Source organism: Podospora anserina, chromosome 1, assembly GCF_000226545.1.
Source record: "Podospora anserina S mat+ genomic DNA chromosome 1, supercontig 4".
NCBI lineage: Eukaryota > Fungi > Ascomycota > Sordariomycetes > Sordariales > Podosporaceae > Podospora > Podospora anserina.
In genome coordinates this window covers 977,717-994,978 of record NW_001914853.1, presented here as the reverse complement: position 1 = coordinate 994,978, position 17,262 = coordinate 977,717, and the positions used below count along the sequence as shown (strand labels likewise).

The following is a 17,262-nucleotide window of genomic DNA, read 5'->3' as shown; positions in this document are numbered from 1 at the left end:
TTGCTTTTTTTTTTTGGGGGAAGAAGAGCGCGGGCGGCCAACCTGGAAGTTGTGTTGAACGATGACGATCCTCCACAAGTCAAACGGTTTTAGTGCGAAGATGAGATTTACGGGGATGGGTAGGGGGGGGGGGGGGGGGCGTCATCGGTCCTTTCGGTGGTCATGACTCGATTATTCTGTTTGGATGATAGTTCAACTCTTCGCGAGAATGGTCGGGTTTGTCTGAGTGGATGGGATTTTTGGGCAGGTACTATTTGCCTCAATTGCATTTGCCGCTTTATTCCCTACACTACTTTCGATGATGTTCTATTCTGCAGGGTCCCTTGGCACCGCTTGGGTTGAAGATGGGATGATGGGTTTAAACTCCACTTGGATCTGCGTTCGGAGGGGGGTTGTCTCACTGACATGATGATTGATGACAAGGGGTAAAAGGCAATGTTTGGCAGGTTTCGGCCGGCACTGGCGGGCAGAGAGAAAAACACAACAGCGGGCGAGCCGGCCCGGTCTTTGTAATGCGGAAATCAATTGGTGAGCATGGGGACGGAGATAGGGCACTGAATAGGAATAGGGCAAGGCAGTAGATGATGGGATCTTCAGTCTTGAAGGCGGGTCGGCAGCCATGACAGCGAATCTTGCAGTGGTGTAAGGTAGGTATGAGGTGGTGCATTGGGGGGTGGAAATGCCGTTTATGCAAACAAAACATTTGGCTTTTGTGGTGGGGGTCGGTGCTCTGGCAGCAATGTTACTTTGAGGGTACACTGACTACAATGCATTGTGTAACCAGGTGACATGAACCAGCCACATGGTTTGTAGTTGGGTTTATGCCATTTTTGCCAATATAAAAAAGAAATTATCAGAGACCAGTTCGTCTGTCCCGATCCCAAGGAACGGGAGAAGGCTAGAAGAAAAGTGACGACAGCAGGTTCGTTCGTTAGTGGAAAGGAAAGCTACCCGAGTGCGCAAGATCTGCAGTTGCCAATGTTCCTTGCAATGTCCGTGGAGCCATGTGAGACGAGGTCTTTCGTCCAAGGTTTTTTTCTTTTTGCCCATCCCATCTTCAGGGACCAGCAATGCAGAAGTTGGTTGGGGGGTGATTTGTTCTAGCGTGCTTCTGGACGCAAGTCGTGGTGGTTCGTGCGTGTGGATTGGGCGAGTCAGACGTCATCCATCACATTTTTTGGAGGGAGCGACAAAGTTGAGGGTGTTGTCGATCACCACGTTTACTGCACGTCTGCCAAGATGAGAAAGGTTGTGGTGGATGGAACTTTTGGAAGAACTTCTCGAATGTGGCATTCTCACGCGAGAAAAGAAGCAAAGCAAGATTTCCGATGATGATCAGCAACAGCACCGGATGTGAGGGTGTGGCACGGTTGGTGGTCTGTGCTGTTCTGGTTGGTGTGTGGTTGATGTCATTTTCCCAGCGGAGTGGGTTGTGTCGGACCGCGCCGGCTGATTTAGGTAAGGTGAGACAACCGGCGAATCAGCAGCTGGGGAGGTAGTACCAAAGGGGAAAGTAGCTCGTCTGTGCGGATTATGCGATTGAACGGGGACCAGATCATGAAGATCACTCGGGGCACTCAAGATTGACAGATCGAGGATCACAGCCTTGCTTATATTAGATATGGCACTAGGAGGAAAGCGTCAAGTTGTTGCTGCTGAAGGCTTTCTGTTGGTGGAGGACATCGCGAAGGGTGGGCGGAAAAGAATGAAGAAGGTGAGCACAGCATTGTGCAGATATCCGCTGCCAGTATTTGGCCTTGGACGAGATGCTAAAGTGAGACACAATTATCCAGCGCCACGGTGCAGGATACACCACACGATCCACGACCCTTTTTGCCCTCTGGCAAGTTCCATGCGCAAGTGCGCTGTGGTGATGGCTGTGCCATGTGCCACACGACCATGCATTGCAGGAGGGGAGACCACCGGAAAGAAGCAAATGGCAGCTGCAGTGTAAAGGTTCCCCAAGGTGGTTTGACAGTTTCAACCGACCACAGGATCGACACTGACCCCATTTTAGTTTTCTGCGATACATCACCTCTCTCCACGGCATCATTGCCCAAATCTTGGAAGTAGTCGAGGGCTTCAGGTTGGCGTTCCTGAAGGTTGCCTTCCATGATGCAAGATCTCTTGACCGGTCCCTCACCGGTGACCCTGGCTTCTTTCTGCTGAGCACGACTTTTCGCCTGGTTGGGACATCCTATCCACCAACACTGCCAAGAGCGCTGGCCTCTGCGGGATACGCAACGTTGCGATCCCCTCAATCAGCCCACTCATCGTTGTCCCAGTCTCGCCTTCACCGCCGGCAATAACGAAGCCTCTCGTCAACAGCGAGGTTCTCCTCGGAGTGGCAGGCCTATCCTCATAACGGACAAGCTGAAAAGAGTCAAGATACCGGCTCGGGGTAGGCGAATCCTTCACACAGGCATTCCCCGAGAACCATCATCAGATGATCTGATCTCGATCAGCCCGTCCCTTCCTGCCGCTGCCGCTGCTAACTGCTAGCTCGATTTATTCGGTGATGGACGCACGCCCCGGGCACCTCCGTGAGCAAAATATTGATAAGCCGCGGTAGGAATGGCTGAAACAATGGGCTTCTTGTTAGTGGTGGTTGGTGGTGATCTGTGCCCTGTGCTTCTGCATGGCGGCTGAGGCGGATGAAGATCATGACGCTAAGCAATCACTAAGCTGTGGCCCGTTACCCAGCTGCCGGGACTTCGCCCTACCAATCATGAACTTTGCTCACCTCTCGAGAACTTTCATCTCGACTGTATGTATGTCTCAGAGGAATGGTTTCTCAACCTGTCTTGGGCTTGCTTACCTGCATCAGCCGCAGCGGTATATGACGCTGATGATGAAGAGGAGGCTCGTGGGATGAGACAATGGGGTGAACACCCATCACGAATTCCGCATCCGCAATCCCGTGTGTGACGAACCCCTTGTGCGGGAACGGGGCGACGCCAAAACGAACAGTGGGACGATGATCATCTTTCGTGGCGGCCGGGAAGGAGTCCCTAGGGCTATGACAAGACGAGCCGCCTTGCTTCTTCTCGCCTGATCACATACGAATACAGCGAGGTTGGCGCGAGGCTGCAGCTTCATCAACAATAAAATTTCAGCCTCGCTTCTTGTCGGCTGTTGTTATTGAACAAACCCTTGGCCAGCGCGTCGGGTTGCCTATCTTGGGGAATCAGAACGGCGAAGGCTTGAAAGTGCCGGGTGATTGGGGGCCGAGTGTGGACAAGCCTCTGTGTTTCAAACACAGGCGCGCAACCCCCTTTTTGACACACGGTTCGGCCAGATCCCGAATTGGCGAGACACGCTTGGTTGGTTCAACCAGGCGAACCAAAACATCACCAAACATCACATCGCAACGCTACCAGAGGAAGGCAGGACAGAAGGGGCTGATGGTTGCGACCTTACCACAGTAGCGACAAGACGACCTCGATGCAAGACACGGTAGCATTTTTGCAATGCGGTGAACATGCGGAGCAGGTGTATCATCAGCTATGGGCCATCCCTGCCGGCTTTCAACGGTCCAACGGTCTTTTGGGGTTGAATGAAACCTTTTCCCGCGGGATGGGGAGTAGCATGACAAAGCGGTTTTGCAAAAAGGCGAACAAACTCACCGCTATTCATCATCGGCCCAGACACAGAGGGGGGAAAACCCATCATGAAATCCAGACAGTAAACAATCCCTATCCATGCATCCCCGAGCAGACCCCGAACCGATACCGAGAATGGGACAGTGGAACAGAGTTCGTCGATCACGTTTGTCTTGGGGTGTGGAAACTATGGAAACAATCCGTCAGTCCGTAATGGGAAGGCGAGTTAAAAAAAAAATTAAAAAAAAACAAAAAAAAAAAAAAAACATCATGAATTGGAGCGAAAGGCGAAGAGACTACAGTCCCCAAAAGGCCAACAAAAAACTCAGTTTTCAGCGGGTGGAACCGCTATGTTGAAGAGAGGGGGAAAAATCGCGTCGGGTTTGAGAAGCTTCGCGAGTCAGTGGTTTTTTTTCAGCATGCGATGGAGCAAATATTTCCGATGGATATGGCAAAACTATCGAGGGTCTATCGAACTCGAGACTTTTGTGAATCTGGAGAGGCAAAACTTTCTTTGTGCTCTGTGGAGAAGAGAAAGCAGAGCCCCAAGTGCCGAAGACACTTGCAAACTACTAGCAAACCATGTCCCTCGTATGATGCCGGATTCGGTGATATCTTGCGCAATTCTGAACATGGAGCAGGCCCTTGACAAGAAAGATTCGATGATGGGATGAGGTGGTCTGGGTTACAGCCAGATCCACCGCTCTAACAGGCGGCCGGGAATCGATCGGCCTGCCTGTTGGAAAATCACGGCAATCACCCGAAGGCTTAGCTCTTTGGTTTGGTATGTGAGCCTGGTCCATGCTTTTTTTTCTTTTTCGTGTGATCTCGACAGCGGCGAACCTGGTGATGCGGCTTCTTGCGTGAACATCTCAACGTTTTTCTTCAACTTCCACGTGCACGTGGTGGATTGTGTCTGCTACAGGGAGGATGCTGTGATGCAGCTCGGCTGAGTCGGCTGCAACAATGAGGCTGGGCCTACCGGGTCTCCGAGGGCCCTCACCTGAGCTCTCGGTTCAACGGTGATGGTTCAGGACAACGTGGGATCCCTTGCCGTCATGGGATGAACTTGTTGTTGTTCAGACCGGCTCAGCCATTCAAGTCGTCCGGACATACCTCCGAGGTAGATATGGAGATGGTGAAGCTGATAAAGATAGATCGGTTCATCAGCTTGGGCGACGAGGCTAGACCTTGGAGGCGAGACCTTTCCTCCAACGGGGGCTGATGAGGGTATATCCACCTTACAACACGAGAACGTCTGGACCTGCTGGCGGCCACGATGCTGGATGTGGCCGCTTCACCATTCTTGCTTCAGCTCGGCCGGCCAGCTTGGGGAGAAGGACAGAATTCCATGCAAAGCTGCATCCTGCGAGGAGGTAATAGTCAATAACCGCGTTATGCGCGCATTGATGAGGCTGGACCGCGGAAGACTTTTCATGCGAACTATGGCCGGGCCTTCAACCGCGGCAGTGTATCGAGACACAGGGCGGCCCTAGTCTAAACGGGCAACCCCTGAAGCTGGTTAGTTCGTTCCTAGGCTTGTTCTGAATCACGAGGGGGTGTATGATGGATCAAAACACACCTGTGGTCTAGATTCGCCATCATCATCTACCATAGGGAGGAGGTTAAACGCCGAGGCCAACAAGTTACGTATCGTATCGAAGTGATGTTGCCGGTTCAGCTTCAGTCCAGACCGCAGACCCTTCCAGAACACCACGACAGCCTTCCCGGGAAACCGGTTTCGGTTTTGAATAGGAAACACAAACCCGACAGGCTATGAGAGGATTTTGGGATTTTGTTTGCTACTTATACTTCATGTTCCACAGTGACGCTGGAGGATCGTCTCGCACCGTCTTCGGACACCACGGTCGTGGGATGTGAAGCGTTTCAAAGTAGCAAACAAACATCATGAGGTGAAATCAGATAGACTGAGCTTTTGCGGATGATGCAAGGCATCATGTCTCGGCTTATCTGAGGAGTATGGATTGTGGCCTAGCTCGGGTTTTGTGTATCAAGCTCAAAAAGCTTGACACTGACACTCAAAGGGGTAGAACTTTGATATCATCTGTCTAGCGAGAACTTTCTTGGTTTCCAAAACTTGTAAGCCCCCTATGGTCTTCGCATCAGAATGACAAGTGCTTTGGTTGTGCTGAAATGGTAATTTGTTTTTGTTTTTGCGTGAGGTACCTACGGAGACTGTTCATACAACAACAACAAGCCAGGAAGCAGTATCCAAACGGCCATGTGTTGTTCGTAAGAGCTTCTAAACGCACACAACGCAGGATACAGGCACTTTTCAATCTTGCGAGCTGTCCCAGACATATATTTCATATATTTCCAGTCTCGCAATCTCATACCCAACCTTATGCACAGAACAGAACACCTCTACCCCCCTAATAACCACTCTCATCATTCCAATAAAGCGTCTCATGCCACACCTCCGGCCCCGTAGCCTCCAACTCCCACCCAAACTTGATCCTGATAAACTGCTGCAAGTGACTAGCAACCTTGATAGCCCCCACATCAGTCGGATGCCACTGCGGCCCAATATCATTATGCTGCAAGATCCCCTTGGTATTGAACCAGTGCACAAACGGGCTCTCCTTCCTCTTCACCCTCAACTTGGTGCTCTTCTTCGTCACCCCGTCATAGATCACCGGCTGGCTGAGGTACTTGTCCGAGTTGAAGTACTTCACCAAGTCCTGGATTTCTTTCACCCAACCCTCCGGCGCGTTGGGGAGGTAGGTATTCCCCTGCTGGTAGAACCCTAGCCAAAGGGACATGACGATGACTTGTGCTTTGGGCCACTTGCCGTGGACACCCTGGATGATCTTACCCAGCGCGTCGATGTACGCCTCGGTAGAGACGTTGTTGTGTTGGTTGTGGTCGTTGGTGCCGATGTTTATCACGACGATGTCAGCGGCGGGTTGCTTGGAAAAGTCCCATGGCTCAGGGTTGTCTCCCCAAATTTGGGAGGCTCTCCAGCTGGTGTCGGAGGTGTAAAACCACTGATGGACTTGCCCTCGGGGGTTGCCCCAGCAGTCTTGATCTGCGGCGCAAATGCCCGGGTACCCGGTGACGGAGTACTCGGTGTTTCCTAAACCAGCCCCAAGACCGTAGGCCCAGCTGGTGAGGCCCTCGTAGGTGGTGTACATGCCCGCGGAGAGGCTGTCGCCGATGACTTCGATGCGGCGGCCATGGTCAGGGATTTTGATCAGTTTCTCTCCTTTGGCGACGTGGACGGAGTCGATTTGGATGCCGTACGCCCAGTTGGAGACTCGGAGTTCAAAGGTCCAGGGGTTGATGGGGCCGGTGAGGGAGGAGCCGGGGGTCTCCGGGGAGACAAGGAGGTGGGTGGCGCCCGCAGTGATGTTGGTGAAGATCCAGTCGAGGCCGCCGATTCGGTAGCCGACGAGGACGCGGTCGGTGGTCAAGTTGCCGAAGTGATGGCGACGGTCTGGCCGGTGTAGCCGAATTTGATGCCGGGGGCTCTGAGGAGAGGGTTAGAAACAATGAGCTGAGATGGGGGGTGGATGGGAAAACTTACGACCACCAGGAGACATATTTGGAGTCCCAGCGTCCCTTATAGGAGATCTCACTCGCGTTTGCGGGATATGTCCTGTAGGAAGAGGGAGAAAAGCTGTCCAGGCGGGTGTTGGGGAAGTTGGTCTCTCTGACTTGGCCGTTTTGTAGGATCACGGCCGAAGCTTGTGAGATGAGTCCCAGGCCCAGGACGGCCAGTTTTGACAAGGACAACATTCTGAGGGTGAGCTCGGGTGACGATCAACCTGAGCTTGAAGAACTGAGCGTGAGTAAAGCCGGGAAGAAGGCCCATGTTTATACTTGAGCAGCCCACGGTGGGCTCACCGTGAACCGGTCCCCATTGATGGAAGTAATGGTCCGCCCAGAGGTGAAGACGGGGAACACGGGAGGTCGAGGCCGATATGCAGGCTAATTGTTCATCTTTGGTTGCCATCGCCGTTGAATCTGCAGTTGAAGTGACACTGCATTCTGCCCCCTGCCAAGCTCATCTCGGCCAAGTGGGTGACTCGCTTGCCTTGGGGGCTGCATTGGACATTATCATGACCAGTCTTCAGCTTCAAGAGGCGTAAAGAGTCACTATCTGGGTTTGTGCTGCAGCGGCCTGTGGCGGGGAACTGACGAGATTTCTATTCTCCCACTCGACCTCGGAGGAGGCTGCTCCGTACTGCTTTCTCTAGCATCCAGCCCCGAGTTATGGGGAATCTCGATTGTCCTGGTCGACTTGACGACTGTCGTCTTGCGTTATTCGGAACATCTCTCGATAGCTGCTCAGTCAGCTATCGGTTAGTTTGTATATCATTGAGGCGTCATATGTCGTGCTGGGCTGTCCATGCCTCTCATGCTCTCACCCAGGGTATTTTGGCTGCTTGACATCTTGATAGGTAGCTTTCTGGCAATTCGGTAAGGCACCTATTTCAGGGCAACCCGTATCCGTCGAGCCATAACGTTAGACATCTATACAATGTCGCCCTTAGGTAGTCGTCTGGGAGTGTTGTGAGGCTGAAGTGACAGACCAGGGGTTCTTCTGTGGGTCTGATAAGCCATTGGCTCTCAATTGCAGCTTCCAGAGGACAAGAAGCTGCGCCAGGTTACGGCAGTTTCGCAGATCCTATTCTTTTGATTCGCAATTTGAGATTGGCATCTGCTATCAAGGTTCATGCACCTCACGCGCCACTGCCGCTGCTCCGGATCTGCTTCATGAGATGATGATGGAGATTCTTCATGTTTGGTGGTGATGGAGCCTTGGCGCACTTACACGGCAAGCTCCTGGTGGGTCGACCTGATCTGATGCCTCTGACTGAGCACTCGCTGTTGGAATATTGCTTACTCGGATCTCGTTTGTGAGATATATTTCTGACACGCTGGTCCCTCATGAGATGTACAGCTTGGTCTTGAAACGGGAAGCTTTGGTGTCTTGCTTCAATACAACTGATGTGCGACCGAAACCCCTGTAAACGCCAAAGCTCGGACGCATCGACAAGGACCGCCACGCCAAGAGCTGGCGCTGGAGATGACAGCACAAATCCTGGGGTCGCCGACTTTAGCAAAATGCTTCTTCCTCGATTCCTGACCGTATCCTCGTGGTTTCCTGTTGCCGCAGTTGGCGCGGCAGACACGTTGATGAACGGCGACACAGTCAGCCATCACCGTTCCACGATAGCTACCCCGATTTGAGGTTGCCGGGGCCACAAGATATTCCCCCGCGGTTGATTTCCTCCTCGTACGTATTATCGGCAGGTCTCACATCTTTGTGACCCCCTCTTCACTTATCATATTGATGGGCTCCCGTGATTTCCTGGAGATCACTCGGCTGCTTGCGGTATATATTTATTGCTTGCGCTACAGGATTTTTTTTTCGGCTCAATTTCAAGCCCGGTGTTGGATCAAAGTAGCTCTTATCAGCTGATGCGCTGCCGAGGAATTGGGGATGCCGGGACCATTTATTTCACTTTGCTGCCACTTCTTCGATACAACTTGGCTGATTTCCCACTTCAACAGCTCATGTTCCTCGACGCCCCTGACGAGCCGGCCGACATCTCCCCATAGCAATTGCACAGCACTCGCCGACGACAATCCCTTGACAGACGTACACACGGGTTTTCCTGTAACCCTCAGCTCGCCATCAAGCTCACGTCTGGCGCAACGCAGTACATGAACGAGACGACCACCCGCACGGGCAGCTTCGAAGATCGTGTATCACTCCGACGTAGCAAGATCACCGGGAATCTGGTCCCGCCGGCTCGGTCTCGCCTGCATCTTACACAGTCACTGCTCCCACGACACCACCCCTCCTTGTGCCGCAACAGCTCGTAGCCTGCCTCGACTTCGGCTAGATCCTTTCGACGAAACCTCCTCGACTGCCGCACCCAGCGCCCTCAACGCTAGCTGTTATGGCACCGGAACAGTAACGGATCGATACGATGATGCCGTGCGCGCTGAAAACGTCGCCGACGCTTAAGCTACCGGCCGGTGCAGTCTATACGCCCTCTGCTCGTTGCCGTCTACATACTTTGGCTCGTCCAGTATCGACGACACCTTCAGTACCCCGCAGCTCATACCTCCCGCAGCCGTGACACATATCGAACCCCAGAGACGATAAGGTTGCTGCACATTGTGAATTCCTGGGTCAAGCAGTGCACCGTCGGCACACTGTTGTGTGCGGCAGGACGGTTGGTGTACAAATTGCACCGTCCTCTGGGAAATCCTGAAGCTCCGGAAAAGCGCCGGTTGCTGATCAAGGCCAGCCGGGAAGGAGTTCCTCTTCGTACAACAAGACAAAAGCGCGAGGGAGTATCTGGGACGGTGCTGGGAACTGCTGCGGCACAACTGGAGCAGCAGGAAGAATCAACCAGTCGCCAATCCCTCAAACTCGCTTCAGCCGCCATGTCGTCGTCGTCGCAACAACCGTCCACGAATGCCGTACCCGACACGCAACTAGGGCTGACAGAAGACGAGATTCAAATCCTTCGACATGGACAGCAGGCAGTGGCGGCAGCTGGGTCCTCGTCCTCCCGCGCCGCGAGCAGGGCGTCTTCGCAGGGGCTACTCATGATTGACAGCTCGTCTCTGTCCGCGCTGGGCCGACATTTTGACCGAGTCATGCAGCATATTCAGCAGCGGCTCGAGTACCTGATGGAACAATCGCAAATAGTAACTCTGAGCGTCTATGACCAGAGTGGTCAGCTCATCGACAATGCCGATGCCGAGATTGCGCGCTACCACGACATCATGGCGCAGATAGACGAGCTCGAGCTGGACTTTGACCGCATCAGACATATCCGGGATATTGTTAGGGACTATCGCCGGCGTGCTGAGGAGTTGGAGCGTGAGCTGGAGCGGTCAGGCGGCGGTGGGTCGTCGAGACGGGATCGTGGGCATCGGTCACATCGACATCGGACATGATAATAGTGGAGGTGGTTCCGCCGCTTCGCCATGGACTGGATAAAGAAAAAGGAATACTCGGGTCACACGGCCAATCGCAGGACAAGGATAACAATTCAGGCTCACTCTTGAGAGCACACGGCTTGTTTACATATTCATCAACATACTACGTTTTATCACATCTTTGGGAGTGATGGGGGACAAACAGTACCAGCATCATTTCCAAACATATGGCGGTCGGAAGGGAGACAGGCAGCAAGGTGATGATACACCCCCCCCCCCTCCCCCCCAAAAAAGCACATAAGGCTGCATATTATACCCCTTGCATGGTGTAAAAGGGGATGGGCTGAAGCAATCACTTTTATGCTAATGGGTTGATCAACCCATAATCTTGAGCTTACAAAACTTATTTAATTCAAAAAGACGGGCAAGGATGCCTCGCGGCAAATGGAAAGAGGGGGCGAATCGGTATAGGTGGGAGAAGGGAATATGACAGGACAGGCCTCGCGGCTGATTGGTATTATTACTACGTTTTTGTTGTTAATGTCTGAAAAGAAGTTGGCGTGGTGGAAGGGTTTTATCATGACGCCTTACATGGATCTTACCGCTGGGCATGGTAAATGTTTAGCAAATCAAAGTATCATATGTTTTTGAAAAGCTCATGCGTGCCTATCCTGATTCGTCGAACCGGCTTATTCCCCTCCTCACCAAGGTCATGGAGCTAGGAATTCTCGTTGATATTGGAGGATAACTCACCCAGCCAGCTCGTGGGATCTGCAGACTACTGATTTAATGCACACCAACCAAATGCAAAGACCAATTCATCAGAGAGATATCTACCATTTATTCGGCTCTGTCTTTTTTTTTTTGGCATGTCTAACAAGAGTAAGTAGTAAGTAGTATGTGACAAAGAATCTCCCTCCCAACTATGCCCACCCATTTCCGTACATTATTCATAACACATCCCACCGCCATTCCATTCCATTCCATTCTCATACATTGACCAACATTCAGACATTATACCCTTCCATCTTCCTGGTATCTAACAATTTTCGAGTATCTTTCCCCCCTCCCCTTTCACATTCGCCATGTTTCGCAAATGTTCCAAAAAAAATGTATCAACCGTGGTATCCTCCCAAAACTCCAAACAATCCCAAAAGCCAACCCCCACCTCACAACGACAACCCATCATTCCCCCTCCTAATCATGCTCTTCCTAACCCTCCTCTTCTCAGTAAACCTCCTCAACCTCCTAATCCCAAGCTCACTCTCCATCCCCCCATTTTGCTGCTGCTCCCCCCCAATAAGCGGCACACCCGCCACCCCCTCCCCCCCAAACCCGAAATACCACCTCGGACTCATATCAATCCCCCCATTCCCCCTCCCCCCCGCACCCATCCGTTCCAGAAGCTCCTCCTTGTTGACACACCTCTTGAAAGCCAGCTCCTCCCTCAACTCGTTGTTCACAAGATACCCCGCCACCTCCGCCAGACACCCAACCCCATGCGGCATCCCCACCTCCTTCCTCTTTGGCACAAGACTCACCAACGCCACGAGATACAGCCCCAGCACCGCCAGCAAAAGAGTATAAGCAGGCATGTTAGCATACATCCTCACCTCTTGCTCCCAGTCCTCGACCACCACCCCGTCTTCTTCCCTTCTCGTTCTGGATAGTTTCGTCAAGGCCATAAACATCCCCCCTGCCAGGACCGGGATCGCCAGAAACAAAGTTGAGCTGAACGACAGAAACGCCGCGCGGAAATGCTTGTTCCTCAGGGCTTTGAAGCTGGATTCGAGGGGGAGGCAGGCTGGGTAGTCGACTAGGAGTCCCTCTTCCGCTCGGCAACCGCCGCGGGAAGATAGTGCCGCCCAGGGCGTGAGGATGAGGAAGTGGGTGGTTATGTGCTGGAAGCTGAGGAACAGCATCATCCCCAACAGGGAGGGGACAAACGCGTAGAGGAAATCCGCGGCGGAGAACGCGCCTGGTTGGGGGTCGGCGCGCAATCCGGGGGTGAAGCCCTTGCTTATACGAGTTGATGGGAGGAAGGAGACGACAAAGAGGGCGGCAAGGAGGATAACGCTCGCGATGATGAACCAGAGGAGTTGGCTTGTTCGCAAAGACCAGGGGAGGTATCTGTGTCGGATTGTGGCGTTCGGGTCCGAGGTTTCGAGGTCGGGATGGTGATCGGGGTTTTCGATTAGGGGGCTTTGGTTGTTGAATGGTTGTTTCTCCATTCTTTGACCGCTGGTGACATCCGGAAAGGGAAGGAGGTTGGACTCGTTATCCATGGGGCTCCCAAGAGTATGCCAGAAACCCGGGCGACCATCTTTCCAGGTCCAGTACCCTAGCCTATCGTGAGCACGGCGGCGGAGGGCGAAGCGGATGCCCTCTATTCCGCGGGCGAGTTGAGTACCGCGATAGTCGGTCGCGGTGTTGGTTTCGGAGACGATGGCGATGTAATCGGCCAGAGATCGAGGGTCCCAAATCAGACCGGTCTTTTCGGTAGTTGCCCAGAATCTCCAGACGATGATTGTTGAAATGAGCAACAACAGGTATAACCCTACCAAGGCCCAAGCCACACCTTGACATGTGGCCCAAACCCACTGTCTCTCCTCCCCCTCTTCCGCAAGAATAACCGTAAAAAGCGAGCTCTGAAGCGGGATGGTAAAGTTCATCAGCCAAGTAGCAAAGATCGGCACCCAGACATTCCACGGTCCGACAAACTTCGGCCAGAGAAACGAAGGGTAGAGTCTCTGGTATACCGCACCATCACGGACCTGAGGGTCGTGAGAAGCTAACCGCACAAACGGTAGGATCCGGAAGATGGTTGTGATGATGAACTGCGCATAGAGCAGGAAGACAGCCCCGATTAGTTGCGGGAGGATCCTAAAGACGAAATACCGGCCGCCCACGATGTCGTCCCAACCAACTAACCCCTGCTTTTGATGTGACCAAACAGCACCAAAGGCAAGAGCCGCGATCATCAGCACACACATGGCCATGAACCCAAACAAAGCGGGTGCTCGTAATGGCCATGGCCTAAAAGTAAGTGGCGGTACTCCCTGGGCCTTCCATTCCCCAGTTCTGTTGAGAATCTCCTCCCTCTCCACTGGTCTCCATTCATGAGGCTGCGCAGGTTTCCTAGCGCCTTTGAGCAAACTTTCGGCAAGCGAGTCGGCGGAAGCGGCTGGATTTGGTTTCGAAAATTGTGGATTAGGTGGTTGCAGCACTTCATCCCCCTCCTGAATTGGTCCCGTGGAGATAGGTCGTGGCGTTTGCTGAGGGTGTTGGTAAACCTGTCGGTGTGGTTGGTTCGGATATATCGACGGTCCAGCCTGTGCGCTGTCACTGCTCGAAGACTCATTTGCGGAATAACCAGTATCGCGATCACGGCGAGTGAGTGCTTCAATCGCTTGGTGAATATATGGAGTGTCGTCTACTCCTGGTGTTATGACTCCGTCCATTCGGGCAAGGTCCTCTCTGAAATCTGTCAACATCCTGGCGTTGAAGGCAGGCTCCCAGTCGGGCTGCTGATATCCTGGCGGTGAAGCCATGTTTGTCCCACGAAGATAAGGTCCCTCTACTATGACGGGCTGTCCATGTGCGCGCGCGACAGAGGGAGGGTTGTGAATTTGGTCCGCTCCGTAATCCGGCTCCGAATAGGTGGTTGTCGATGTAGGCCGGGCTGTGAAGTGAGAGAATTGTGTTTGTGTTTGTGGTGGTGGTGGTGGTGGGAGGGAGCTGGGATGAGAGGCAGATGCTGCATGCCCCTCGTCCCGCTGTGGAGGTGTGACTTCGGAAGAAGAATTTGAGTGTGATCTTGGATGTTGTTGCTGTGCAAGATTGTACTGCAGATGTGTTCCTAAAATTGGCCGTGAGCAAGGCAATCCAATCGAGGGTGGTGGGGTTTGTCGGTGTACACACGAGGCTGCTGCTGTTTGTTGTTCTGGAAGCTCATGTCTCTTCTGCGAATCGGAGCGCAAACAAGAATGGGGCGCTTCTCGCTCAGAAACAGAAACCCACAGGTGACACGGCCAATTGGATCGTGATGGATGCGAAAACAGGATGGAAAGGAGGGGAGAGGCGCGTCATGTCATCATGCAAGATGCACAAGAAAGAAAAACGCAGGAAACCAGGGACTGCCGTGCTTCATGTTGTTTTCTGGAGAGGTTGGGCTTGTCCCTGGGAGAGCCAAGAGGATGGCGTGGGAGCTGGTGGTTGGGCGACGGGAACACCAGCCACCACTTTTCCCCATCAAACGACGACGCCCTGCATATTCGTCAAGAGCTGGTAAATGAGGCTTGTTGCGATCATCTGTCTAGACTGCAGCTAACTAACCAACTCCCTAGCGCCGTGATCTTGTTCTTCCGAATTCAGACACCGTCTGTGTTACGCCGTGTTTCATCCCGTGTAATCCAATTTGGAAGTCTGTTTTGATGGGATGAGATCATGGCCGTTGACCAAGTGAACGTTTTGACGCGGGGCACGCCAAGCATAACCTGTGGTCCGTGCAGTAGGCGGGGCGACCCGCAGCCGGAGATCTCTAAACCGGGAAACTGTGCCTCGAACACTGGGATAGCTTCACTTTTGAAGAAGAGACCACGATTTCTTTGATATGTCGATTGAAGCTCCAGCGACTACGTCATTTAATGCAGCGAGCCAAACTCCGTGTTATCTGCCTCTAACACAAACACTCATGCGACAACCACATTTTGGTGCCCCGTCACAACATAACCACCCTCCTTCGCAGGCTTCTGCTCAAACCCAACTTCTTCCAAAGCAAGCCTATCCTTCTCCTCCGCCGGCTCTCCCAGCAAGAACTTGCGCTGCCATGGTCCAACGAACATGCCCAGAGGGTCGACCTCATCTCTCACCTTCCTGAACTGGTGGAAATTCTCACCATACCACTGCTTGCTCGCAAACTCGTCCGGCGTGACAGCAAATGTCTTTGCCCAATGTGGCTTTCCGCCCAGATCTCTCATCAACCACTCAAAAGCCTCGTAGTACCTTTCCGTCGCATTGTAGCTTGGGTCCTTGTGGTAAGGTCGGTACATCGTCGCGTTGAGATACAACGCCGGTCCATCCTCAGGAGTGATATCCAACCAAGGCCTGTTTCCCCTTTCGCCGCTGGTCTTGACAGTGGTATCGCTGACCCTGACCTCAACCGGACTGTGCACCCAGAGACCCTCCGCACTGAAAGGAATCTTATGCTCAACATACCCCTCATCCCCGGGCTGCAGTCTATGCAACCAAGCCGCCAATCTCTGCAGCGCCTCCGGTCCCTTCGCAAGCGGAATAGCCCACTCATTCACAAACTGACTGTACAGACAGTTCAACAAGAAAGCCTTGTAACTCGGCTGCACCGCCCGCGTAGTTGTCGTCTCCCCATTCCCAAACCCATACTGCAGCCCAAAAACAAACCACTCCACCCACGGAGTAATCCTAGGGAACCACCTCGCTAACGCCAGCAAGTTGTGGTAGACAAAATACCCAATCTTGCTGTCCTGAAAGCTCGTGGGCGGATCATAGTTCTTCACCACCCCCGTGTCCAAATCATTCTCATCCACCTTGTCCGCCTTCCAAACTACCGCCCTTCTCATGTAGGGGAACCACCACACCCTGACAAACTCGGATTGTTTCCAAAGTTTGGACTCCCACTCGGCAAACAGCTTGCTGTCGGAGTCAATCGATTGCTCCCATGCCAAACTGAACGCCTTGACCGCTCTGAATGTCACCTCGGTGACGATGCCGATGGCTCCCAAGCTGAGCAAGGCAGCGCGGAAGAGATCCGATCTCTCTGTTGGTGAGCAGAAGACTTCTTCACCGTTGGCGAGGACAATCTTGAGGGATTCCACTCCTTCGGAAATCAGGCCGTGCTTGAGGGAGCTGCCGTGAGTACCAGTAGAGATGGCGCCGGCGATGGACTGCTCGTTGATGCTTCCCATGCTGGGGAGGGCGAGGCCTTCCTTGTTGAGGGCCTCGCTGAGCTGCCATAGTCTGATGCCGGATTGGAGCACACAAATGCCGGTGGTGGGGTCAATCGAGAGGACACGAGAGTATTTGTCCAGGTTGACCATCCAAGAGGAGGTGCATGTGAGGTTCGAAGGGGAGTGCCCGGATCCGACAACAACCAGACGGCGACGGCAGCGGCGAGCAAGGTTAGTGATTTTGGTTATTTGAGGGAGGGTGGAAGGCTGGAGGTAGACTTCAGGGCGAGAGCTGAAGGTCCGAGCCCAGGTGCGGTGGGTGTGAGGGATGGGGGAGGCGGGGAAGGGGATGCCATCTGAGGATTCGGTGGTGATGATGGATCGGGTTTCCAGGGGGATGTGGGAGAGGTCCTCGGTTGGAGACGCCATTGGGGAGGCTCGGTGGTGAGAATGTCTCACTGAGCTCAATGACAAGACTTCCTTTGATAGTCGTAAGCTCGGAGCTCAGAGAGCTTAATGCGGGGTGACTGTGGGGAATCTGGAGGATGAGAAAATGCGGGACTAACGAAGCAATGTTCTCCGTCTTCCCAGTATAGTCACCAGAAACACGAACTATACCCTCTCACAGGCAGTCAACCCTGAGGTGTGCGAGATATAATAAGACGCAATGATGTTTCTAAATTCTATCATTTTACCAGACGATGCGAGGTCGTTGAGCTCCCCTCCACTTGCCAAGACCTAGCCGATAACGCCACTGCTTTCGTGACCTTTGATTGGAGGGTGATCATCAGTTAGATTCATCTTGGCGA

The 17,262-nt window shown here is 53.1% G+C and overlaps 4 protein-coding genes across 4 annotated transcripts; 1 reads left to right on the top strand and 3 right to left on the bottom strand.

Annotated features, from left to right (window-relative positions):
• Nucleotides 1-5,995: 5,995 nt before the first annotated feature.
• On the bottom strand, nucleotides 5,996-7,361 carry PODANS_1_17160 (uncharacterized protein; the record flags this gene model as incomplete). Its single annotated transcript, XM_001907130.1, has 2 exons — nucleotides 5,996-7,091; nucleotides 7,150-7,361. The coding sequence occupies 2 exons, from the start codon at nucleotides 7,359-7,361 to the stop codon at nucleotides 5,996-5,998; spliced, it is 1,308 nt and encodes a 435-aa protein (XP_001907165.1).
• A 2,667-nt stretch (nucleotides 7,362-10,028) lies between these two features.
• On the top strand, nucleotides 10,029-10,547 carry PODANS_1_17150 (uncharacterized protein; the record flags this gene model as incomplete). Its single annotated transcript, XM_001907129.1, has 1 exon — nucleotides 10,029-10,547. One exon carries the CDS (start codon nucleotides 10,029-10,031, stop codon nucleotides 10,545-10,547), a length of 519 nt encoding a protein of 172 aa, XP_001907164.1.
• A 1,151-nt stretch (nucleotides 10,548-11,698) lies between these two features.
• Nucleotides 11,699-14,179, bottom strand: PODANS_1_17140 (uncharacterized protein; the record flags this gene model as incomplete). The annotated part of the gene is made up of 1 exon (XM_001907128.1): nucleotides 11,699-14,179. A coding segment is annotated over one exon (2,481 nt), but the record flags the coding sequence as incomplete, so codon positions are not given.
• Nucleotides 14,180-15,220: 1,041 nt separating this feature from the next.
• Nucleotides 15,221-16,882, bottom strand: PODANS_1_17130 (uncharacterized protein; the record flags this gene model as incomplete). The annotated part of the gene is made up of 1 exon (XM_001907127.1): nucleotides 15,221-16,882. The coding sequence occupies one exon, from the start codon at nucleotides 16,880-16,882 to the stop codon at nucleotides 15,221-15,223; it is 1,662 nt and encodes a 553-aa protein (XP_001907162.1).
• Between the last annotated feature and the right edge of the window lie 380 nt (nucleotides 16,883-17,262).